A 26,524-nucleotide genomic window follows, 5' to 3' on the forward strand; every position below is an offset into this window, starting at 1 on the left:
AATCCAAACGAGAATCCACTGGAATCCCCACCGCCACTGCTCAAGATCTACCCATGCATGTTCAGCCTTCAAACCCATCAAACACCTCCATCCTGAACCCTAACTCATACCAAGCCCAACCACATCAAAAAACCCATATCCCAATCCCATCCAGAACAATACAAGCCCTGTCTCAATGCAAACCCCTCCCTGCATAGAATCTCACTCAGACCAGCCACCCTCAACCACTCCAACCAATCCTCTGGAAGAGATCCTAGGTGACCTAGATCTCCAAAAGGTCAACGAGCAATGGTCCAAATTGGGAGTGGACGCCATTCCCTAGGAACATTTGGAGAAAATCAAAATGGCATACCTACAGTTAGAATATCTCAACCAGAATGCAGCCAAGAAGAAATGGGGAAACAATAGCCAAACAGGAATTCAAGCCAGCCTGGATCTGGACCAATACAAGTCAAAAGGTCCGGGAAGAAAAAGGGGGAGAAAATCGACAAAACAACAAATACAAGAACTCGACAGCTGCCTAATCAATGAATGAAAAGTTAGGGCTTTGGTCCTATCCACTCCAAAGGTCACTCAATGAAGATCACAACTTGGAACATCAGAGGGCTAAATGGCTCCTCCAAAAGACGAGTCCTAAAAAACCGTCTTTTCTCGCAATCCCCAGACCTCATTCTTCTTCAAGAATCCAAATTCTCCTCCAACGGCATAGAGACACTTAAGAAACTCTTTGCAAAATGTTATCATTGCATAAGCACAGAAGCCATTGGGCAAGCAGGAGGGCTTCTCATGTTTTGGAATAAAAACAAGTTCTTTATACAGAATGATCTGTCCACTAAGCATTCGTTATTAGTTATCTTCAACATGCCAGAATCAAAGCACACGATATGCATCACCAATGTGTATGGACCTCAACGAATCCAAGAAAAATTCAAGATGCTGGAAGACCTGGACGAGATCCGACAACACCATGGGGCCAACCACTGGATCTTAGGTGGGGATTTCAACATGATCACCACCCTAGAGGAAAAGAAAGGAGGCTTAAGAAGACTGGATAAAGATGCGGAAGCATTCAAAACCTTCATAGCTGCATCTAAACTCATTGATGTTCCCACAGTCAATGGTCTATATACTTGGAACAACAAGCAAGGGGGAAAAAGGCAAGTTGCATCGAGGCTCGACAGGTTCCTCATCTCGGAATCCATCATGCTCCAAAATCTAGATATGGAGGCCAGCATTTTGCCTATTGGGGGATCTGAACACTGGTTAGTGTAGATGCACTTCACCAATATGGACAAGCCTCAAAACAGTCCTTTTAGATTTGAAGGATTTTGGATAGAGCATCCAACCTTCATGCAAAATATACAAAGCTGGTGGACTCAAACCACAATAGAGAGCGATAATATCATGTACATCTTCCAGCAAAAGCTCAAGAACATCAAATCCAACCTTAAATGCTAGAACAAGAACACCTTTGGCAACATTTTTCAAGCCAAAAGAGAGCTCGAGGAAAAAATGGCGGGTCTCCAACAAACAATGATCGAGGAAGGGCCTAATGAGGAAATGTTGGCTCAGGAATCAAACCTACGTAAGCAATGGGAAGAAAGGCTAAGACAAGAAGAGCTGCTCTGGAGACAAAAATCAAGGGTGCAATGGTTAAAATGTGGAGAACGCAACACAAGCTTCTTCCATAAGTCAACCATTCAACATAGAGCCAACAATCGTATTCTATCCCTCACAAAAGCTGATGGTGCTAAAGTTTATACCAAGGAGAAAATAGGATCTGAACTTCACTCTTACTTCAATTCACTTCTCATTGATCCCATTCAAGATAGAACCCAAGCCATCAATAAAGTTATCGGTGCTATCCCACCCTTAGTAACGGAGGAGCAAAACTCCCTTCTCTTAAGAGATTTCACTGAGCAGGAGATTGAAGAAGTTGTCTTCACCATGGCCACTGACAAAGCCCCCGGACCAGACGGCTTTACAATTGAATTCTTTAAAGCTCTCTGGCCCATTATCAAATCCGACCTCTTCAATCTTATTAAGAACTTTCACAGAACCAAGAGAGTGCTATCGGCCATCAATGCCACCTTCCTCACCCTAATTCCTAAATCTGATCAAGATGACTCTCCCGACAAGTTCTGGCCCATAGCCCTTTGCAATGTCCTTTATAAAATCCTTTCCAAACTGATGGCTAACAGACTTAAACCTATCCTCCCCTCAATCATATCTCCTGAACAATCAGGATATGTGGAAGGTAGACAGATAATTGGCAGCATAATTCTCACTCCGGAAGTTTTGCATTCTATCAAAACACAAAGGATCCCAGGTATGCTCATCCAGCTTGACCTCTCAAACGCCTTTGATAAAATTAGCTGGATCTACATTACAGCAATCCTCCAGGCCTTCGGCTTCAGTCAGATTTGGATAAATTAGATAATGGAAATGGTCTCCAGAGCTTTCTTTTCAATCATGCTGAACGGAGGGCCCCTACAATAATTCCTTCCATCCAAAGGTATAAGAAAAGGGGATCCCCTGTCGCCTTTTCTCTTTGTTATCATGGCAGAGGGTCTGGGAAGATCTCTATCCCAAGCACACCAGAAGAATCAGCTCTAAGGCATCAAAGCTGCACATCAAGGCCCCACAGTAATGCATCAGCAATTTGTAGATGATACAATGGTCATGGGATCCCCCACAGTGAAGGAAGTGCGAACCTTTAGCAAGGTCCTAAGGACTTTCACAGAGGCCTCAGGTATGAAAATCAATCTCATAAAATCCAAACTGTTTTTATTCAATACTTATACTCCTGTGCAGAGAAATCTTAGCAAAATTCTCAATATTCAAAAGCACTCCCTTCCAACCAAATACCTTGGCATTCCACTCTCGGAATATGCCCCCAAATCTGCAAACTGGGAAGACCTCCTTAACAAAATGAAGGCCAGATTAAGTAGTTGGACTCACAGAGCCCTAAACATGGCCAACAGACTGGTGTTGGTCAAATCAGTTCTTCAAACAATGCCGGCCTACATGCTCTCGGCCCTAGCGGCACCTAAAGCAGTTTATCAATCCATTCGAAACATCCAGCGGTCCTTCCTCTGGAGTGGAGACTCTAAGAAACCCAAATGGGCCCTCCTCAAGTGGACAAACATTTGTAAACCAAAATTGGTGGGAGGACTGGGCCTAAGAGATCCTGAAATCCTAAGCAAGGCTGTAGCAGTGAAAATTTGGTGGAAATGGGTGGAAAATCCTAATTCCCTCTGGGGCACCTTGTGGAAAGCAAAGTACACGAATCAAGTCCAGGACAAAGACCTTATCAGGCTCACTGGTAACACTCAAGGATCCCCCCTCTGGAACAAAGTATGGGAAAATCGACATATTTTTCAGCAGCACAGCTTCTGGGAAGTGCACCAAGGCAACACCGCCCTCTTCTGGGAGGATGCCTAGCAGCAACTCCCCCCCCCTGGACCACCCAGATTGGACTACTCTTAAAAGGGACATGCAAGAAGAAGGGTTGGTGAAGGTAGCAGACTACTGGCAACCTAGAACATCGGCTGCTACATGGAAAAAATGGTTATCTAAAGAGCAATGGCTAACCCAAGACCACAATGAGAATATAGACCCTCTCTTACAAGATCTAGACCAGCACAGAATCCTCACATCGAATAAAGAGGATATCCTTCGGTGGGGAAATAATCCTAAAGGAACTTTCAGCCTCAAAGAAGCCTACAAAATCATGGCTGCTTCTCCTGACTTACAACCAGACCCCAAATGGCACGCTCTATGGAATAGAGGAACCTGGCCCAAAATCACCCTGTTCTCCTGGCTGGTCTTGCATAACAGAGCACTCACTTGGGACAATCTTTAGATACGAGGTTTCATTGGGCCTTCCCGCTACGTCCTCTGTGAGAATGATCTGGAAACTCTCAATCATATTCTCAACACCTGCCACACTGCTTGCTCTCTTTGGGATGACATGGCCATAGTCTTCAGACAATCCAACAGAAATAGGAACTCTATCTATCACACATTGAGCAACTGGAGATCCTCCATATCCTCCAACAGTCTGGTCAATAGAGCATGGAATCTCATTCCGGGAGCCATTGCTTGGATCATGTGGAAAGAGCGTAATGCAAGAATATTCAAGAATTCAGCAATGACAACGAAAGTATTAATAGGAATGTTGCGACAGCTAATCACCGAATCGATCCATGCCATGGATATAATGCAGCAAGAGGGAAACACATCTCCGAATGACCAAAGGATAATCCAGATCTAAATCTCAGAGCCAAGACCACTCCCACAGGAAGGAACTAGGCCTCCGCTGCGATGATGCAGGATAAATGGTGTTTGCCTCCATTGCAAACATTCAAACTGAGTTTCGACGGGCATCAAAGCAAAATCCAGGAAAAGCCGGTTATGGTGGAGCAATCAGGGATCACACTGGTAACATCCATCTGATCTACCATGGTAATCTTGGCATGAGTACCAATAATTATGCAGAGCTAATTGCTCTCATCAAAGGCATCACCCTCGCTGATCGCTACAGACTTCTACCTTTGGTGGTGGAAGGAGATTCGGAGATTGTCATCAAGATGATGAGAAAACTCCAAAATGGCACTCAGGTGGACAAGCTAACACCCAGCTGGAGGCTCTCGACAATCCTGAAGGATCTACAAGGCCACCTCAGCAACATTCAACGTGTCACCTTTCAAGTGGTTCAAAGAACAAAAAATAAGTTGGCCGACGCCATGGCCAATGCTGGAATTCAATCCAATCTTGAAGATTATCACATCATTTGGCAAGACCTGGAGGAGGGGGAACTCAAATTAAATGCAATACCATAAACAATGCGGACCATCGAGCCCTGTAAATAGGCAGAGCATGATGATCACGATTTTCCTTTGATTCTTCTTTGCATGCATCTATATCGATAATTCTACAGGCTGTAAGTGTTCTATTGGAAAAAAACAGAACAGAGACTAGACCCGCTCAGCTGTATAAAGGCAGACACAGGGAGGTCCCCTTGAATCCCACTCTGGACTATGTATTCTATTGTATTCTATTAATATAAAGTCCCGCTGAACCTTCACAAAAAAAAAAGCATAGCAAGACCTGCTCCTCTGCTTTGGCGGAGCATGCAGATAAATCTAAGCATCACATCTGCATTGAGGAAACCCAAGTCGTTGCTAAGGTTAGTCATTTCCATCATCGTAAATTGAGGGAGGCCCTAGAAATTGAAAAAAGACCCAATAATTTCAAGAGAGATGATGGTTTGAATATTAGTAGAAGTTGTGTCCCTGTCCCGTCCTCCTAGTTTTTTAGGCTTCTTTTTTGGATTTATTTTGTTTGTTTGTTTATCTATGTAGGTATTGACATCCTTTTTATAGTATTTGTTGTTGATTTATTCTTCATTAGAGCTTATTTTCTTGATCCTTCGTGTTTTTTTATGTATTTTATCATCCTATTCGTTCTTACCTCCTTTTAGTATTTTTGTTAATTATTTAATGGGCCTCAACCCCTATTTTATTGTTGACCCTGTTTTATTTATTGATTACTTTTCTTTGAATATATATATATATATATATATATATATATATATATATTCTTTTGACTTGGGTGTATATTTGTTTTATTTTGTTTATTTTTCCATTAATTATTTTTAATTTAGTTTATTTTTTTCATTAATTATTTTACTTATCAAATGATCTTGTCTCGATTAGGGTCTTGACTCATTTTTATAATTTTTGACTTCCCTCCTCGTTTAGAGTTTGACTTTGATTTTTTTTAATAAATTAATTGAAATATTATTTCTCAAAAACTAGTTATTTAATATAATGATTACTTATTATTATTTGTTTTTAATAAATTAATAAACTAATATCTTAATTTAAATATTACTTTTTAAAAACTAGCCATTTAATATAGCCGTTACTTATTAATATTTTTTAATACATTAATAAACTAATATCACTATTTAAACATTATTTTTCAAAAACTAGCTGTTTAATATAAAGTTACCTATTAATATTTTTAATAAATTAATAAACTAATATCATTATTTAAATATTATTTTTCAAAAACTAGCCATTTAATATAGTCATTGCTTAATAATATTTGTTTTTAATATATCAATAAATTAATATCATAATTTAAATATTATTGTTCAAATATAGCCATTACTTGAAATTATGTCTCTACATTGCTCTCTATTTAAGCCATTGCCATGGTCTGCCTCATCATCTAGTCCTGATGAACCACACTTGTTGCTTCAAAACACGTCGGCCAAAAATTTCTCTTATGTGATTTCTTCTGAGAGACTTTTTTTTTCAGAAAGAAAAATCTTCATAGATTTATATTAAGATAATATAAAGATCATAGGACATGTCATTGGACAGCACATCCTGCCCGGATATGAGAGCAGCTTATAACTAAAATATTGTTTGTAAAAATGTATGTTAAATTCATAATAAATGTCAAATATTTAGTAATGTATATATAAATTAAATGGTTAATAAATGACAACAATCCATGATAAATATTGAAACATTTTATTATACATTTTAAGTTTGTAAAACAAAAAAAAAACATATAAAAATTAAGTAAATTATATCTTTATTTAAAATAATAATTAATGATAAAAAAATTAATATATAAGTTGTATATATACACATTAAAAAAAACATGTAACAAGATTTTTAACTATAGATATGGATCCCACTTTATTATGGAGATTGTTAATTTATAAATAAATTATAAATAAACTTTCTCATAATATCATGGACCTACGACAGAACCAAAAACTCATAACTATTTTAATTTTTTAATTAAGAAAAAAGATATAACTATTTTGAAAATAAATCTTATTATTTATATATTATTAAAAATATTATAAAATATTCAATAAAAAATAAATCTCTACAAAATCTATTTAATAATTAAATTAAAATTCCATTTAATAATTATTAATAATTTAAAATTATTAAAAGCCAATTTCAAAATAAACCTAACCATCAACCTAATTTTAAAATTCTGAAAACCTATTAATAAGTACATCCTACTTTCATAGCGACAAATTCAAGAAGCGTGCATTTTGTTTTCGATACTTTTCCAACTAAATCTCTATCCATTAATATTAAGGCGATGAAAGAAGACACCCATAAGCTTGTTGTACCACGGCTCCGTTATCTCTCTTCCGCATGAAGATGAGGATGAAAGGGCTCTACCAACGGTTTCTCCGCCATGGACGCTTACCCCACAACATTCAATGGTTGTATCCTTCGAACAGAGAAAGAATGTGCGGGAACCCAAGTCCTTGACCTTATCTCCTGGATCTAAACCTGCAAACCAAATCCTACTATTCAAAAGACTGGAAATTGTTCATCTACTTAAATCGAACAGAATGGAATAAAGCAAACTCGGAGTCCATTAATAGATTTTAGGTACATAGACAATTTTTGTGTTAGAGTATACTCTCTTCTGTTAACTGAAGTCATCAATCCCGGTTCAAGTTATCAAGTTATTTTTAGAAAGTTAAATTAGAGGTCAATCATGTGTGTGAGAGCTAAGATATCATCACTATTCTTAATGGTTTTGAGTCACTATAATCTTGTAACTTTAAGCAATTGAATGTGTCGATGTGTGTGAGTTATGTGAGTTAAGATAGCATGATTATTTTTAAAAGTTTGAATGTGTAAATTATGTGTGAGTTAAGATAGCATGACTATTATTAAGGGTTTTGAGTTCTTATAATTTTATAATCTCAAGAAATGAAGAAATTCACTAAGCAACCGCACATGGTTTAGTATGTTATTTTGTTGTTTCTTTCTCTATTTGTCTACCAAATTGGTATCAAAACCTCAGTTAGAAAATTCCTAGTCTGCCACCATAGTCTACAAAGAAAAAATTCATCGTTTATTAAATTTTGGTCGAGGGAGCCATTGTCCACTAGCTTGCAGATATTTGCACGACTTGGCCACAACCATCGTTGTTGTGAGCAGCCCGCAGGCCATCTCCTGCAGGTCAGTTTATTTGCTAGTATTCTCTACCAATCCTTGTGATCAAAGCCACAATCTACAGAGAATTGGAGTTGTGTGTCGAGTCGAATCTTGATCCACAATTTTTAATCATTGACCATAATGAGTTGAATATGGGTAATACGAGATTGTATTATCTGTTGAAAAAATTAATCTAATCACCGCATTAAATAAACTGAAAGCAGCCATACTTGAGGTACACAAGTAAATCAAATAAATAGAAGCCATACTTGATGTACACAAGTTGTTGGGTGTGGAACCTGATTATCTTCTTTATTCAAAGGTATCACCACATTGGGCCCTAGTTCGTAATGTGGCGGCAACCTCGCCCGTAATATTTGCATTGCAAGGGGGTCCAAGGGGGGGCGAAAGAGATCTTTAGGATCCCCCCCGCAGGGATCGGGGGCAGTGCCCCTGAAGCTAAAAATAGATGTAAAATTGCCTTTTAAAATGTTGTAATTTCTTAGTCAATTTGGCCCATTCATTAGGGGGAGATCTGACGGTAGAAGTTATGTTTAATTTAGGGTTTTTTCCCTAGAAGGCAACCCCTCGCTATATATGATGGAATTGTATTGCATCTATGTAGATTTGTATTCTTAAGAAGAAAGAGAGAGGATATTTTGTAAGAGCGAAGAGAGAATTACAACGGATCTGTTGTAGGTTGTATCTCTTCAGTCTGCTAGATAATATAAAAGGAAGGACTGGTTGTTTCCCGTGAACGAAGCCCAAATTGGGTGAACCACATATATTTGTGTCTCTCTTGTTTTATGTGTTTACATTTCTGCAATATATTTTATGTGTTCCATTGCTCTGTAATATATAATTTTCTAACATGAGTAAATAGACTTTGTTTGCAAGTTGCATATTTTTTTTGCACGCTGAAGGGCGTAGATTAAATGAAGTTTTGAGTAAGAGTACAAATTCCCCATTTTGCAACACATAAGATAATTAAATTCAAATGAGCATTTAATGAAGGGTTGTTGAATATGTATGGTCAAACATTTATTCAGTGACTAAAATATGTACTCCGCAACATAGAAAATAGTTTCTGTAAAATCGCCCATCCTGTGTCTTAATGTTTTTTTCTATCATGAATTAATGTGTTGAAATGTATGTTTGAATATACATGTGAAGAAGTTTTTTTAGTAGATGGGGTGTAAGTCTGAGAGGTCAAGAGGAGAAAATCGTGGATAAAATTGTGGTGGTGGCGTAAAAACAATTTTGCTATGGGGTTTTACAGAGTTACCCCGCAACTCTTGGTGAAGCATAAATCATAGTAATAATTTCGTTTTACTTCGTGAAGGTGTTGCAAACACTCTATTTTACTATTTAAATTTCTATGTTTTTAGCTCCATTTTAGTTGTGAAGTCTTCAGAGAGACTCCTTTTCCCTATTTCTTTCACGTGGTATCAGAGTTTAGTGTAAGAACAAGTGTTTTTACTTGGAGTTAAAGGTTGTTTGAAGGCATTTTTTTGGAGCGTATTTACCAGCAAGGAGAGTTTTTTTACAGTCAGAAATGGAAACATCATGGACAAGTTTAACTAATCCTCAGAAACCTTAATTTAATGGGAAAAAATTATGATTATTGGGCTATAACAATGAAAGCTCTATTTTCTTCCCAAGATAATTGGGATTTGGTGGAGAATGGGTTGAAGAACCAACAGATGAAGCAACATACAATGTCTTATCACAAGGAAAAAGGGATTTGTTGAGGGACAACGGGAAGGATTCAAAATCCCTCTTCTACATTTTTCAAGCAGTTCATGAAAGTATTTTCCCAAGGATTGCAACATCAACAAAGTCCACACAAGCATGGGTGTAATGACCCATTTTCGATTTATAGGAAAAAATGTACTAACATGTATACAATGTATGCATATGATAGCTACATATGCATACACAACATACTTTGCACTAATATACTTATTAAATAATTATGAAAATTGTTTAAATAAATAATAAAAGGTTTGAGTACCTCAAATAATTAAGAAAGAAGTTATTACCTAAAATTTGACATTTAAAATATGCATAATAAATATTTCATAAGTATAAGATTAATGAATAAAATGAATACTCTCCACCATAATATTAAAGTAATAAGTTAATAATATTATATATATTATTTTATTTAAATATTATAATTAAAGTTTATAAAGTTAATTTAGATAATAAACATTACAAACATATTAATATAAATGTACTTATAATTAAAATTTAAAAGTAAAAGACAAACATATTAATATCTATGGTTATTAAATATTTGTACCTCACCTTTTAGCAACACATAACATTATGACTCCCTAAATATAATCTGTCGAGAGCGGTGGAAGAAGGCGGTGACCACCTGGGAAAGCTACTTATACAAGTATGTGGAGAACTAGAGGGGGAGGAAGGGGAATGAAATATTGAAATCCTGAACTAAAGATTGGAATTTGAAGTTCAAGGATTGGAATTCAAAACTGGAGATTTGAGAAATTATTCTTGAAGCTTTCGAGCATGGGGGCCAAATTACTTCAAATTAGAAGTATTTTGGAGCTGGGTACATAGATTGTGTCTAGTTTGGAAGGGATGTTTTGGTCATTTGGTAACAAGAGCAAATTAGGAAACATCAAACAAGAAACTTCTTCAAATTAACTTCCAGGTATTCTTCTGCATTTTATTTTCAAATTCACTGTTTGGTTAATGATAAATTAGGGCAAAAATTACGAATTCTGGTTAAAGTAAACGTCTGAGTAAATTATAGAGTTGGATATATTTATGTAATTTAGGGCTCTACAATAGGACACCCTCCACACAACCTACCAAGGGATGGAAAAAGTTAAGACATGAAAACTACAAATGCTAAGGAGAGACTTTGAGACAATTTGTATGAAAGATTATGAGAATGTAGACTCATTTTTTACACATGTAATTGGATTTCTTACTCAAATAAGTTCTTATGGTGAGACACTTGAGGAAAGGAGAATAGTTGAGAAAACTTTGAGAATCCTTCCAGCAAGATTTGATGCCATTGTTGTGGCCATAGAAGAGACAAAGGATCTCTCACAATTTTCAGTGGATGAGTTGCATGCATCATTGATTTCTCATGAACATAGACTGAACAGAGTGACAAAATCCTCATTGGAACATGCCTTCAAGACACAAGTTTCATTTGGTCAAGGTAGAGGCAGAGGAGGATCAAATGCTAGAGGAAGAGGAAGAAGCCCACACAGAAATGGAAGATGCAGCCCTTCAAACTCAAGTGGAAGGGGAAGAAATCAGAATCCAAGTCAAGGCTCAAGCCAAAATCAAGCACAAGGTCAGAGGTATGATAAATCTCAAGTTCAATGTCATTATTGTAAGAAGTATGGTCATTATGCAAATGAATTTAGAAAGAAGTAACATGATATAAGTAACAAACCAAGTGAAAATTTCACAAAGGAAAATTAGAACCAGGATAACATGTTTTTAGCTTGTAATGTAGCACAAGAAAAACAAAGTGATGTATGGTTTCTATATTCAGGGTGCAACAACCACATGTCAGGGAACATAGAAATTTTTTCCAATTTAGATGAAAGTGTAAAATCTGAAGTGACATTAGGGACTGATAGCAAAGTCTTTTCCATGGGAAAAGGATGAGTCAGTATTCTAACAAATAAGGGGGAGAATAAATACATTTATGTTGTTTATTTTGTCACTGTTTTGAAACATAACCTCATAAGAATTTGATAGCTCATGCAAAAGGTGTTGGCATTATGATACAGGTGTTGTCCTTGATGGCAACTCACTCAGATGACAGTTCATAGTACAATAGGTTAACAACAAAGGATTACAGATCAGACTCCAAAGATTGAAGAAAGAGAGGTATATGTTGGTTCACTTTGTCCAAGAAGCATATACACATGGGTTAACAGAACAAAAGGAGTGTAGACGTATACACGCACTTTCACAGGAGACAAAACACGTACATGTTGGAAAACCAAGGTATTTTGATCCAAGGTATTGGTCCAAGGTATTTGTTCTGAGGTATTTGGTCCAAGGTATTGACCCTAAGTATTTGGTCCAAGGTATTGGTCCTAAGTGGTTTTGGTCCAAGGTATTGAGAAAGGCCTAAGAGTATATAAGGAGGAGAAGACCATTAGGCCAGGTGTGCAAGTACTGAATATTTGATGAATTGTTAGATCAAATATTGATCCGAATTGGATCCATGAAGAAGAGTTATCAGAGGACCATGACTGTATCAGGTCGGGACAGGCTTCAAAGAATTAAGAGCAGTGATCAGAAACACCTCTAAACAGTGGCCCAGTTAGTAGCCAGCATGGAACAACGAGGACCTTGGTCGAAGCACACTGACCGAGGCCCAAGGAGACTGCGCAGGAGGCGAAACTAGCCCCTGGGAAGCCCAGATAAGGAAAAGGAGGCAGTTTTTGATGTGCGATTCGCGCATCACTAGGCAAAACCCCTCGAGAAGGAGAGGACCCGAGCACTCGGTCGCATGGGAGCCAGGGAAAACTATGGGGAAAAGGCTAAAGTCTAAGGCAAGACCCGCGCTCCAAAAATCGGCTGTATTTATCGGGGGCACCCTTGGGCGGTAAGCAGATTTGGCGAAAACGGAGCAATTCCACTAAGCGCTCGACGCGTGGCAAGCGGAGGAGAGAGAAAATCACCACTCATCTTGCACTAATAGTCGAGCAAGTCAACCGCGCGAAATGTGCGAATGGCATAGGATCTTGAGGCCCCAGATCTAATGGCTGAGATCGCGGCCGATGGGGAAACCAGAATTGACAGGGGAATAAGCTGCGATCTATAAGAATTGAGTTCTGATTTGACCGCCAAGGTGGTACAAGACTCATTCCATGACGTAACCGAAGAATTGAACCAACGAAGCAAGCTGGCGCAGCTGGCAGGAGGACAAGTGGCCACTCCCTGTGAGCTTGATGATGACACTGAAGCAGGGAACTCCAAGCAAAGCTACAGCAGGTGATCCAACGGAAGTGGAAGGGGAATCGAATATCCATGAGCTCGAATGGCTTTAAAGCCATGAGCAGACAAAGCAGAAGACACCGAGGAAGGAAGACAGAAGACAGAGAAAACAAAGAAAGACAATGAAGCAAAAGAAGTTGAAAGAAGACAGAGGGCCGAGCTAACCAAAGGCAGCGTCAAGCAGCAGAGAGCTTGAGGGATTCAAGCCATCCCTGAGAGGATCTATCAGGGCTGAGCATCACACTCGGCTCCTTCCATTAAATACCAAAGAGGTGAAAAAGCTGGTGAGGAAAAGAGTCTGTGCACTCTAGTGGCTTGGGGAATCCAAGAACCACCCTGCCAAGCAAATTCTGCTCAGGAGACTCATATTGAGCTCCTTCATTGTAATTCTCTACTTTTAAGAAACAATAAAAGAAGGCCACCATTGAGAGCTGGACCAGAGATGTAGCCCTGGAGGATAGGGTGAACTCCTTATTAAATTCTTGTGTTCTTATAATTTATTACTGTATTTCTCTGTTGTTTTCCATTTCAAGTGTTCGTATATTTGCAATCTGATCGACCCGTTGCCTAAATAACATAGACACACACCAGCGCATGAGTCTGTAATACCTTCATTTAATAAATCTTTAATTGAGATCACCCATAGGGTGATTTTTAGATCAAGTGGTGTCAGAGATTTAGGCTGTAAAGGTTAGAAAAGCTTGTGTTGGTTTAGCTGTTGAATGCTCACTAGATCAAAGGTCAAATTAGAAGAAGAAGAAGAAGATGAGTCTTATTTCCATGACCACTCCAAAGGAAAAGGAAAAGAGGAAAGCTTTCTCACACCTCCTAATAGCCCCGTGCATCACAAGAAGGCATCTTTAATCAAGCCAGATGTTAAATTTGATTTGCCTATATATGATGGAGAATTAAATGCAGAAAAGTTGGACAATTGGATTAGACAAATTGATGTTGATTTCAGAGTTCAGAACATCGACTCAGACAAGAGCAAGATTCAGTTGGCAAGACTACGCCTAGGAGGCACTGCCTTGGTTTGGTGGGAAGGTAGGACCCAAGCTAATATGAAAAGACATGGTAATACTATCTCTGTCAGGAATGAATTTGTTTCTGCAATCAAAAAGCAGTTCTATCCATTGGCCTACATGCAACAAGCCATGATGAGTTGGCAAACTCTTTGGTAGTTGAAAGGGAAAAGTGTGCAAGGGTACACTCAAGAATTTAGAAAGAGAGCATTGATTCTAGGAATCTCATTAGACTCACCATAGACTTTGTTGAAGTACATTGGTGGTCTACACAGCTACATGAGGCATACCAACCTCATGTTTAATCCCACTAGTATAGATGAGGTATTTGTACAAGCTACTCATCTAGAAGCTAGAGGAAAGAATGGAAATCCAGAAGTTGGGGGACCACCCTAACCCACTGCAAGCAAGAGCAAGGAGAAAAGAAAGCAGAAGTGGAAAGCAAGGAAGGCTAACACTGCATAGAAGAGAAAAGCTTCATGCACTCACTATAAAAAGGATGGGCATGATGATGAGCATTGTTGGATTCTGCATCCAGAGCTGAGGCCTAAGAAGTTCGAGGGCAAGAAGAAGAAGACTGCTGCAGCTATTCAGAAAGATTTGGGGTCAGACTTAGGAGATGAAATAACCATTGTAGCCACATGTATAAAAGGTAAGAATTCTGAAGCATCTACTAGTAATTCTGCTCAATCTATCATTGATGAAGAGGATGAGAGAAAAAGGCATGAGCTTTTCCATATTCGAGTTGTTTCCAAATATCAAAAGATTGATACTTTGTTTGATAGTGGCTCACAAGTAAATTTAATTTCTGAAGCAATTGTAACGAAAATGGGATTAGCAACTACACCTCACAAGAAACCATTCCCATTAGGATGGTTGAATGATAAAGCACAACTACAAGTGACTACACAGTGCAAACTCAAGTTTTCTTTTGGGTCAGAATTTGTAGATGAGGTGGAGTTAGACATAATTCCTTTGGATATATGTGGAATTGTTTTAGTAAGTCCTTACTTGTATGATAGAAAGGCTATTTTCTATAGAGCTGAGAACAAGTATCTACTTGTTAAAGATGGAATCGAATACTTTGTAAGAGCTCATAAGCTCAAGAATAATTATACTCTCATAAACTTAGGGCAGATGAAAAGAATGATAAATTCATGCAAACAATTCTTACTGACGGTTGCAAAGGAAAAGAAACCTGATAAAACCAATGTATTTGAGGGTTGTAATGCTAAACAACAAACTGATCTAGAAAAGGTTGTTTCAGAGTATGATATCTTGTTTCAAGAACCTAAAGATCTACCACCTAAGAAGGAAATAGTACATGATATTATTTTGCAGCAAGATGCTCCATTGCCTAACATTGGAATGTATAGGTTGTCTACTTCAGAGAATGCTGAAATCAAGAAGCAGGTGCAGGAGTTGCTCGAGAAGGGGTTCATCAGGCCTAGCACATCACCATGTGGGTCACCAATCGTTTTACTGAGAAAGAGAGATGGCTCATGGAGAAGGTGCATTGACTATTGAGAACTAAATAAGATAACATTAAAAAATCATTATCCCCTTCCTCGCATAGGTGATCTTTTAGATCAATTGAAGGAAGCTGTTTATTTCACCGAGCTAGACTTGCACAGTGGATACCATCAAGTCAAAGTGGCAGAACAAGATGCATGGAAGACTGATTTCAAAACAAAGCAGGGATTGTATGAGTGGTTGGTTATGCCTTTTGGCTTAACTAATGCTCCTGCTACTTTCATGATATTAATGAATGATGTACTCATACCTTTTCTTGATGATTTTGTTATTGTGTATCTGGATGACATTCTGATTTTTAGTAAAACATGGGAAGAACACTTGAAGCATGTTAAATAGACATTAGATGTTTTGAAAAGAGAAAAACTTTATGTTAAACTCTCAAAATGTGAATTTGGCAAAACATCTCTAAATTGTTTGGGTCATATACTAGTGGGTGGTGAATTGAAAATAGATCCCTCTAAAGTGGCAGTCATTGTGAACTGGCCTAAACCCAAGTCTTCTACAGAAGTGAGAAGCTTCTTAGGAGCAACACAATATTGGAGGAACAACATTTCTAAATTATCCTCAATTTCAGCTCCCTTACATGGTTTAACGGGATTGAACAAGGTGTTTCAATGGGGAGGCAAACCTCAGAAAGCCTTCGACACCTTGAAAGAAAAGATTAGTACAACACCTATACTAGCACTGCCTGATCTGCAAAGACCATTTGAGATCCAAACAGATGCCAGTGACTATGCCATGGGAGCAGTGTTGACACAGCATGGTAAACCCATATGTTATCATTATGAGACTTTTAATCCTGCAGTAGTTAACTATCCTACATATGATAAGGAATTGTATGCATTAGTTCAGAGTGTGAAAAAGTGGAAACCTTACTTAATGGGCAAAGAGACAGTAATACATATTGATCATCAACCACTTCAATATCTACACTCCCAAACTAAGTTGCAACAATCAAGACATTATAGATGGATGGGTTTTCTACAACAGTTTCATTTAGTCATCAGAAATAAAAATGGCATACATAACAAAGTTGCATACATGCTATCTAGACCCATTATAAATGCATCTACTATACTTAAGCATAATTATGTGCTGCATGAAAGCTACGTTGAACAATATGCTCAAGATATAGACTTTAAAGATGTATATGCAACTTTGAGTCAAGGCAAAAGAGTAGAATAATTGGATTACCATGTGAAGGACCGAATCTTATACCATTGTGGAAAACTCTGCATTCCAAAAACTGAGAGAATAAAGATAATTAGGGAAGCACACACTTCTCTAATATTAGGTCATTTTGGGGTAAGTAAAATAGTTGCACAACTACAAAGATTTTTCTATTGGTCAAAAATGAATGAGACAATTTCTAGATATGTAAGAGGGTGTACTATGTGTGCTAAAAGCAAGTACAACAACAAAAAACTAGGCTTGTACACTCCATTACCAGTACCTTCTCACCCTTGGGAAAGTGTTTCCATGGATTTCGTTGGGGGACTGCCTAAATCTAGAAAAGGTCATGATTATCTATATGTTGTTGTGGATAGGTTCAACAAAATGTGTATTTTGATACCTTGTAATAAACAGATTACAGCTGAACAAACTGCAAAACTGTTCTTTGAACATGTATGGGTTCATTTTCGATTACCCACTTCTATTGTATCTGATCGAGACACCCGATTTGTGGGGAAGTTTTGGTCAAGTCTGTGGGAACTGATGGACACCAAACTAAAGAAAAGCATAGCTTTTCATCCACGAATTGATGGCCAGACAGAAGTAGTCAATAGGGCAATGATCCAGTTACTCCGAGGATATTGCAGCAAACATCCTAAGCTTTGGGATGAACATTTGTGTTATGTGCAACATGCTTACAACACAGCCAAACATTCTTCTACACAGAGATCTCCTTTTGAGACTTGTTTTGGTTTCACACCAAGGTCTCCTTTGGATTTTGTCTTTGGTAAAGATACCACAGTTGAGGGAAACAGTGATGTGGACAGGGCAACTGGGTTCATTGACCAAATCCAAGAGATCCACCAGGTAGTATAGGAACAACTGGAAAAGAGCCAAGCCAAATACAAGGCTAGGTATGACAAGCTTCAGATGGAGCATAGTTTTCAAGTTGGTGACCAAGTCTGGCTATATATCAGTAAGGACAGGATGCAAGGTGAAGGTAAAAAGCTAAAGCCTATCAGGTATGGATCTTTCAAAATACTTGAGAAGATTGGTGAGAATACTTTTCGCCTTGATCTATCAGCTTACATGCACATCTACTCAGTCGTAAATGCAGATTGCTTTAGATTGTTTGAACCCTTACTGATTGAGGATCTTGAAGAGTAGAATCAATTGCCTTCTATTGGTGACCTACTATCTGAATATCTTAATGAATTACCGGAAACACAGTGCTGGACAGGAAGGTGAGGACAGAACGCAGAGGATATTTTGAGTACCTCAGAGTAGGGCTCGAAGGTTCAAAGCCGAGCAGTGCAAAGTGGATTGAGATTGGACAAGTGAGAAAACAATACCCTCACTTAGTCGATGCTTGAAAACCAACTTTTGGTGGTCTAAGATCTTTTTCAGTGGGAAGGTTGTGATCCGAATTGGATCCATGAAGAAGAGTTATCAGAGAACCATAACTGTATCAGGTCGGGACAAACTTCAAAGAATTAAGTGCAGCGATCAGAAACACCTCTAAACAGTGGCAGTTAGCAGCCAACATTGAACATGAGAACCTCGGTCAAAGCACACCGATCGAGGCCCATGGAGACTACACAGGAGGTGAAAATAGCCCTAGGAAGCCCGGATCAGGAAAGGAGACAGTTTTTGATGCGCGATTCGCTGGGCAAAACCCCTCGAGAAGGAGAGGCCTCGAGCGCTTGGTTGCATGGGAGTTGGGGAAAAAGCATGGGGAAAAGGCTAAAGGCTAAGGCGGGACTCGTGCTCCAAAAACCGGTGGTATTTATTGGGGGCACCCTTAGGCGGTAAGCAGATTTGGCGAAAATGAAGTGATTCCACTCAGTGCCCAACGTGTGGTAAGCGGAGGAGAGAGAAAACCGTCGCTCATCGTGCACTAATAGTCGAGCAAGTCAACCATGCAAAATGTGTGAATGGCATCGGATCTAGAGGCCCCAGATCTAACGGCTAAGATCACACCCGATGGGGAAACTAGAATTGACAAGGGAATAATCCGTGATCTATAATAATTTGAGGTCCGATTTGACCGCCAAGGTGGCAGAAGACTCATTCCACGACGTAACTGAAGAATTGAATCGACAAAGCAAGCTGGTGCAGTTGGCAGGAGGACAAGTGACCACTCCCTGTGAGCCTAATGATGACACCAAAGCAGGGAACTCCAAGAGAAGTTGCAGCAGGTGATCCGACGGAAGTGGAAGGGGAATCGAATAGCCATGAGCTCGAATGGCTTTAAATCCATGAGCAGAAAAAGCAGAAGACACCAAGGAAGGAAGACAGAAGACAAAGAAAACAAAGAAAGACAGTGAAGCAAAAGAAGCAGAAAGAACACAGAGGGCCGAGCTGACCAAAGGTAGCGTCGAGCACTAGAGAGCTTGAGGGATTCAAGACATCCCTGAGAGGATCTGTCAGGGCTAAGAACCACACTGGACTCCTTCCATTAAAGACCAAAGAGGTCAAAGCTGGTGAGGACAAGAGTCTGTGCACTCTAGTGGCTTGGGGAATCTAAGAACCACCCTGCCAAGCAAATTCTGCTCAGGAGACTCATATTGAGCTCCTTCATTGTAATTCTTTGCTTTTAAGACACAATAAAAGAAGGCCACCACTGAGAGTTGGACCGGAGACGTAGCTCTAGAGGATAGGGTTAACTCCTTATTAAATTCTTGTGTTCTTATATTTTCTTACTGTATTTCTCTGTTGTCTTCCATTTCAAGTGTTTGTGTATTTGCAATCTGATCGATCCGTTGCCTAAATAACATAGACACACACTAGCGCATGAGTCTGTAATACTTCATGTATTAAATCTTTAACTGAGATCACTCATAGGGTGATTTTCAGATCAAATATGCATGTTATGGGTTTATGGTGCTTTTCTTGATCTGAACTAAGGATGAAACTTATTGGTTGATGAGGGATGACATCTAATGATGGATCAGGATCTAAAATGAATTATTATTATCTTGGATAGTCTAGATCGTAATACTGACACATGTTTTATTATGTAAATGTTATGATCTGAGTATGACTGAAGTCTGGAATAGCTGTGAAGTTTTAAGTTAGTATTTCCAATCTGTATGCTAGTTCTCTTTGGTAAAAGCATGTATACATGTTGGTTCGACACATTGAAGTAGCGTATACATTATGAAATGTGATATTTGAAGTTGAAATTGGATCTGATTGTTGTTGTAGAGTTATGGGTTCTACTTTGTGTTCTAGTGATTATGTTCTGTTGACAGTGTTCTGAAAGTTCAAATTGATTGATTGTGATTTGCTTCACTGACGATGGGTTGTCAGTGATTGATATATTCAGTTGTGGTTGATTTAGAGATTGATGATTGAGTTTCAGTGATTGGTTTACATACAGATGTATCTGATGGTTTTATTGCAGTTGTGATTCATTTTGAGCTTGTCAGTAGAACCGGAAGCTTAGGAATTCACTAGGCCATTTTATGGATATAAAAAATGCAAGATAGACATGGACCACATGCTTTGAATCTAGATTAGCCAATTTTTTTCAACCATAAGGTGCTTGCTTGCACATTTTCTTTGGCTTGCTTGTCTTTCTGGCTAGACTGGAAAGCAGTCAATCCCTCTCTTCATTCATTTCACTCAACTAGTGTAGAGGAACAAGCGCAAGCACTAGCTAGCGAGGTGGGGATGATGGCCCAGGGGACTAATGTTGTTGATGGGTCCAGTATGAAAATCTGATGAAACATGGCCTTCAGATTTTGGTGTTCTGTTCCAGGAGTATCCAGTCTGAAAATTTATGAAACGTGGTCCTTGGAGGAAGAGAGAAGGTCGTAGCCTTCTGTAGGTCAGCGCCTATGTACTGGTAAACATATCGGACAGTACAAGAGCCAGGGGGTTGGAGCTCCCTTAAAGTAGAAGCTGGAGAACGAGAGTAGGTTGTAGCCTTCTGCAGGTGGGTGCCTACATACTGGTATGAGTCTGCACTAGTAGAAGATTGTAAACAGGCATTTCTTATATTAAAAGAAGACAGCAGTAGGTGGTTTTTGTCCCGCATTGGGTTTCCACCTTAAATCTTGGTGTTCATGTGTGTTTCTTATGTGTGATGGTTTGTTCTGTTATTACTGCACATGGTTATTGTTTATATAAAGTATTGATGCATTGATTAAAGATCGACATATGATGAATTAACTGAATCATAAGTTTATTGGATATACGTTGGTTGCCTTAAATACAGTTGCGTGTACACGCAAGTTACCTTCATTGAAGTAGTGTATAGAAATCAGAGTATGAAATGAAAAATTTATTGATTTGACTAAATTGATTCACACCCCAACCCCCCCCCCCCCCCCCCCTCCTTTTGAGTATTATTTCCAACAATTGGTATGAGAGAAGGTCCTTCAGAAGAAGCTTGATCCCTTGAAGGAAGATCCATCAAGATGAATAATCACGGAAGCATGGGATCCATCAGACTACCAATCTTCGATGGGAGAAATATTTTTTATTGGAAAATAAGAACCACAACTTATCTACAATATCTTGGAACAAATGTATGGGAAATTGTGGAAGGAAGATATAAATTTCCAACAACAATTCCTACAAACACGACAGGTAAAAAGCAATATGAAACCAAAACCAAAGTTGTCAATACTTTATTGTTGAAAATGCAACAAGATGATGGAGCTTAGTGAAAAGAAGTCGCCTTCACTAAGTGAGCCCGCAGGCTATTTTTGGCGTAAAGTATATTTTTAGACATATGGATCATGGTCTATGAGTTGCAGGATGCTATTTATGGATGATTGGTCATGTTGGTAAATATAGATGGATCTCTATTTTTAGACATATGGGTGTAGTCTATTTTTAGACTGCCAGTAAAAAAAATAGAATAGTCGAATATTATTAGCTCTTAATAATATTTGGACTATAAACATTATCTTATCCTCTTGCAGCACTTCAGTTCGAGCTACGGATGTGGCACATGCAACTGCCAGAAGGAAATACGCTTTTCCTATGGGTTAGTTGAGCTATTGCATGATGGACTTCAGTTAGAACTCAAGTGATTGAGTTTGGTGGAGTTGATTGAGGAGTTGATGGAGTTGTGTTCAGTTTGACTTAGTTGAACTAGTTGTATTTAGTCTAACTACCAAATACGCTAGTTATGAGTGATGTGAATTAATTAATAATTAATTCACTAATTATTAACTCATAAATCAACTAAAGAATACATCAGTTAACTCAATGCATGGACAGTTCAGTGGAGACAAGTGTTAGAGGTGGGTGAAAGAGTGAGACTACTATCAGTTGTGACTATAGCTGTGCATGAGATTTGCACAATCATTGATTGAGATTGGCAATGAGGATTGTGTAGTACAAGCCAAGGGAATTTAAACTTGGATCTGATCTATTCTCAACTTGGAATGCGCAGTAGAGGCAAGCAAACAGTGGAGGAGATTTGAACCCGTGACTTGTTTAGATTTGAGCTAGTTTGTGTGTAGCATGTGGAGCTAGTATTGAGTACTTGTGAGGAGCATTGTACTATGAATTGTTACATGTTCTCTACCATTATAATATATAAATAGTTGGGGGTTTTCAGCTGTATTCTTTCCCCATTACATACTGTGTTGATATGTGTGATTGATGTTTCAATGTGTGCATGCGATTGTTTTTTTATTCCGCAAATTGATGATCAATGGTAGAGGAGTTTATGTATTATGCATGCATTCCACAAATAGTTTATAATTAGGATAATCTCTGTGAATAAGTGTTATATTATTCAAATTTCTACATTTATTGGGAAGTTTGTCACAATCAGAGTTTGTCAAAGTTATGCAGCTCAAATTAGCCAAGAAGATTTTGGACAAAATCGTTCAGAGCTATGAAGGATACTCTCAGGTAAAATGTGTTAAGCTTCAAACTCGCAAAATTCAGTATGAAACTATTAAGATGCATAGTGATGAGAGTATAACTAGTTACTTCTTACATATAGATGAGGTTGTTAATTGTATGAAGAATCTGGGTGAAGAAATAAAGGAAGTTACCCTAGTTGAGAAAATTTTTAGATCCTTGTCTGCTAAATTTGAATCAAAAGTGTTTGCCATAGAAGAAAAATAGGATCTGCAGAATATCACTATGGCACAGCTTCATGGAATCCTAACTGCTTTTGAGATGAGAAAAGGAGGTCCATCAGATATGAGAGAAGCCGCATTTAAAGCTTCAACAAAAGGAAAAGAAAAGGAAGAACATAATGAATCAGGACACATTTCAGAAGAAGAAGATGAGGTAAATTTTGTCAAGAAGCTTCAACGGGGTTCTGGAAGGTTCAGAGGTAAGCTACCTTTCAAATGCTTTGCTTGTGGTAGAGTCGGTCATTATGCTGCCAGATGTCCTCATAAAGATAAATATGAAAAGGAAAGGAATATGCAAAAGGGAATAAGAAAAAAGTTGTGAATAGGAGTTACTATGCTCATGAAGATAGCGATGGTTTATCTAATAGTGATGAAGATGAAAATGGTCAAGATTACAGACTTCTCATGTCTTATGATAGCAATGATTTTTGGGATAGTTTAGAAGAGAATAGTGATGGTTTATCTAATAGTGATGATTATAGACTTCTCATGGCTTATGACAATGATGCTGATTTTTGGGATTCTTTAGAAAAGGAAAAACTTCATGAAGAAAACTCAAAATTTAATTATAAGAAAAGAACATGATCATAGATACCTTGACATGCCAACTTGCTAAAAAGGAAAAACACAATGAAAAACTAGAATGTGAAATTGTGGGTCTAAGAAAAGATCTTGAGAAAACAAAATCTCTCAATCTTAGATTTGCTAAAGAATTAGAAAATTTAAATGAAATTATCAAAGTTTAGCATTCTCCTCTGATAAAGACAGGTCTTGGATATAATGAAGAAGCATCTCAATCACAGAAGTCGTCAACCTCCACCAAAAGCTATCTTGATGTAGCAAAGACTAGTGAACAATACAGCAAAGGCATAAAGCTGATCACCAAGTAAATAACACTCAATTTGTTCCAAGGATGAATATCAATAGAAGCCACAACCAACCTCAGGAAAATCATATTCAATTTGATCCAAATATGAATATCAATAGAAACTACAATCAACAGGTAAATAGATTCGATAGTCACAGAAACTTCTTTAATGGGCAATGTTTTTCATGTCATAATTTGGGAAAAAAGCTGCTCAATGCGTTGCTTACAAAACCATCATGATTAGAGAAGCATGAAATCAAAGAAATGTAACAGGAATCAAGAGAAGTTCCTATAATAAATTTTCTCCTCTTGAAAGTGAATAGAATGCTCGATTTGTAACAACTTTGGTCATGAAGAATCTGAATGCAGGAGCAAATTTCGGCCAACACTTCAAAAGGAGCAAACTCCATTTAATCCCAAGATATGGAGAAGGAAGGAATATTAATCAGAAAGATGTGGCATAGCTTTGTATGCAGAAGGACAAGAAAATCAATGGTACATTGACAGTGGATGCTCCAAACACATGACAGGTGATAAAGGGAAACTTCACTCATAGAATGTTTTAGAAAACGAAAAGAATGTCTCATTTGGAAATGACACTCCAGCTTTCATCAAAGATAAAGGTTCTGCTTTCTTGAAAGAAAAGGTTAAACCTGGAAATGTTATGTATGTAGATCGTTTAAAGCATAACATGTTGAGTGTCAGTCAAATGTGTGATCAAGGAAATGAAGTGGTGTTTCGATCAAACAAATGTGTCGTTTGTGAAATTGACACAGGAAAGACCGTGATCAAAGGTATAAGAACTCCAAACAACTTATACATACTCAAAGGAGGACAACAACAATGCTATCTAAGCAAAACAGATGAAAACTGGCTATGGCATAGAAGATTGGGACATCTAAGCTTTTCTCAAATAAGAAAAGCATGTAGGCTCAACACAATTCGTGATCATCCAGATATCAACATCCTAGAAAATACCATATGCAAACCATGTCAATCGGTAAGCAACCCAGAGTTCACTTCAGTGAAAAGGAAGGGTCAGCAAGTAAGCCTCTTGAACTCATTCATACTGATTTATGTGGACCAACAAGGAAAACGTCACCTCGTGGGGAAGAATACTTTATTTCGTTTATTGATGATTTTTCCAGAATGTGTTGGATAGGTGTTCTAAAGCATAAAGATGAAGCATTTGAAAAGTTTAAAGCCTTCAAAGATTTGGTTGAAAATGAATCAGATCGAAAAATCAGATGTCTCAAATATGATCAAGGGGGAATTCATATCAGATGAATTCATTGATTTTTGTGAACAACATGGAATAAAAAGGAAATTATCCACTACAAGAACTCCTAAGCAAAATGGGGTGGTAGAAAGGATGAACATAATAGTTCAACAAATGGCCCGAGCTATGCTAGATGAATCTAGAACTCCTGCAACCTTCTGGGGTGAAGCTGCATTTGCTGTCATGACTATTCTCAACAAAGCAAATGTTCGGGTAAATAGCTCTCAAACTCCACATGAACTTTGGTATGGTAAGACTCCTACTGTAAAATACTTTAAAGTTTTTGGAAGGAAATGTTTTATCAAAAGGACTGATGAAAAACTTGGTAAGTTTGAACCCAGAGCAGATGAAGGGATTCTTGTTGGTTATTCTTCCAGAAGTAAAGGATATAAATGTTATAATAAAAGACTTGGGAAAATTGTTGAAAGCATTGAAGTTGTAGTTGATGAAGCATGCAAAAATAAAAAACAGATAAAATCAACAGAAGATTATGACAATGAGGAAGATGGGGATTACTTTCCCACATCAAATCAAAATTATTTTGAAGAAGAAACCAATGAAGCACCAAAAGAAGATATAATGGTAGAAGAAAAGACTCCATCCAGGTATGTTCAGAAAAATCATCCAGAAACTCGAATTTTATGAGAAAGGGAGGCCGATGTACAGACAAGCAGAGCTATTATAGGGACCTCAAGCTATCTAGCATTACTATCCTCCAATGAACCTCAAAATGTAAATGAAGCATGCAAAGATGAATGTTGGGTCAAGACCATGGATGAAGAACTTGAGAAAATTGAAAAAAATGACACTTGGGAATTAGTTCCTAGACCTCATGATAAAAATATTATAGGAACTAAATGGATATTCAACAACAAGCTGAATGAAAATGGAGAAGTCATTAGAAACAAGGGCATACTTGTTTGTAAAGGGTATGTTCAACAAGAAGGTATAGATTTTGAAGAAATTTTTGCACCTGTTGCGAGACTTGAAGCCATAAGAATGTTTCTTGCTCTTTCCAGTTTTCGGAAATTCAAAGTATACCAACTGGATGTAAAATCAACCTTCCTTAATGGAGACTTAGAAGAAGAAGTTTATGTTGAATAGCCAGAAGGATTCATTCTTGGAAATGATGCAAAACTTGTATGCAGACTCAAAAACGCTCTCTATGGTCTGAAACAGACTCCAAGAGCTTGGTATTACTACCTTGACAAATATCTTCACCAACGACGTTTTACAAAAGGTTTTGCAGATAACAATTTATATACAAAGATTGAAAATCATAAATTGCTAATTAGATATCATTTTGGGATTCAACTGCGTTAAGTAAGTCATTCATGTATGACCATTTCCATGAGAATGACCATTTCCATGAGAGGTAGTCGTAACTGACTAATTTCTCATGATTTTTGAATAGTTCACTTAGCACTTATTGCATCGGGTGATGCTCACAGGGGTGAAGAAGTGGGATTGAAACTAGTGAAAATGAATCACATAGCATCAATCATCAATTCCGGGGCTTGCACCCGGTAACCAGGACTTCC

The 26,524-nt window shown here is 37.9% G+C and overlaps 1 protein-coding gene across 1 annotated transcript in view; it reads right to left on the minus strand.

Annotated features, from left to right (window-relative positions):
* Positions 1-7,119: 7,119 nt before the first annotated feature.
* Positions 7,120-26,524, minus strand: part of LOC149198954 (uncharacterized) — a 74,425-nt gene continuing 55,020 nt past the window's right edge. The window contains exon 2 of the mRNA XM_089400417.1: positions 7,120-7,337. Within this exon, the coding sequence (XP_089256543.1) occupies positions 7,120-7,337 (218 nt within the window). The remainder of the gene's footprint in view (positions 7,338-26,524) is intronic.

This window comes from Pinus tabuliformis, chromosome 2_1 (genome assembly GCF_031772625.1).
Source record: "Pinus tabuliformis cultivar Carrire ecotype Pingquan chromosome 2_1, CPIR1, whole genome shotgun sequence".
Classification (NCBI taxonomy): domain Eukaryota; kingdom Viridiplantae; phylum Streptophyta; class Pinopsida; order Pinales; family Pinaceae; genus Pinus; species Pinus tabuliformis.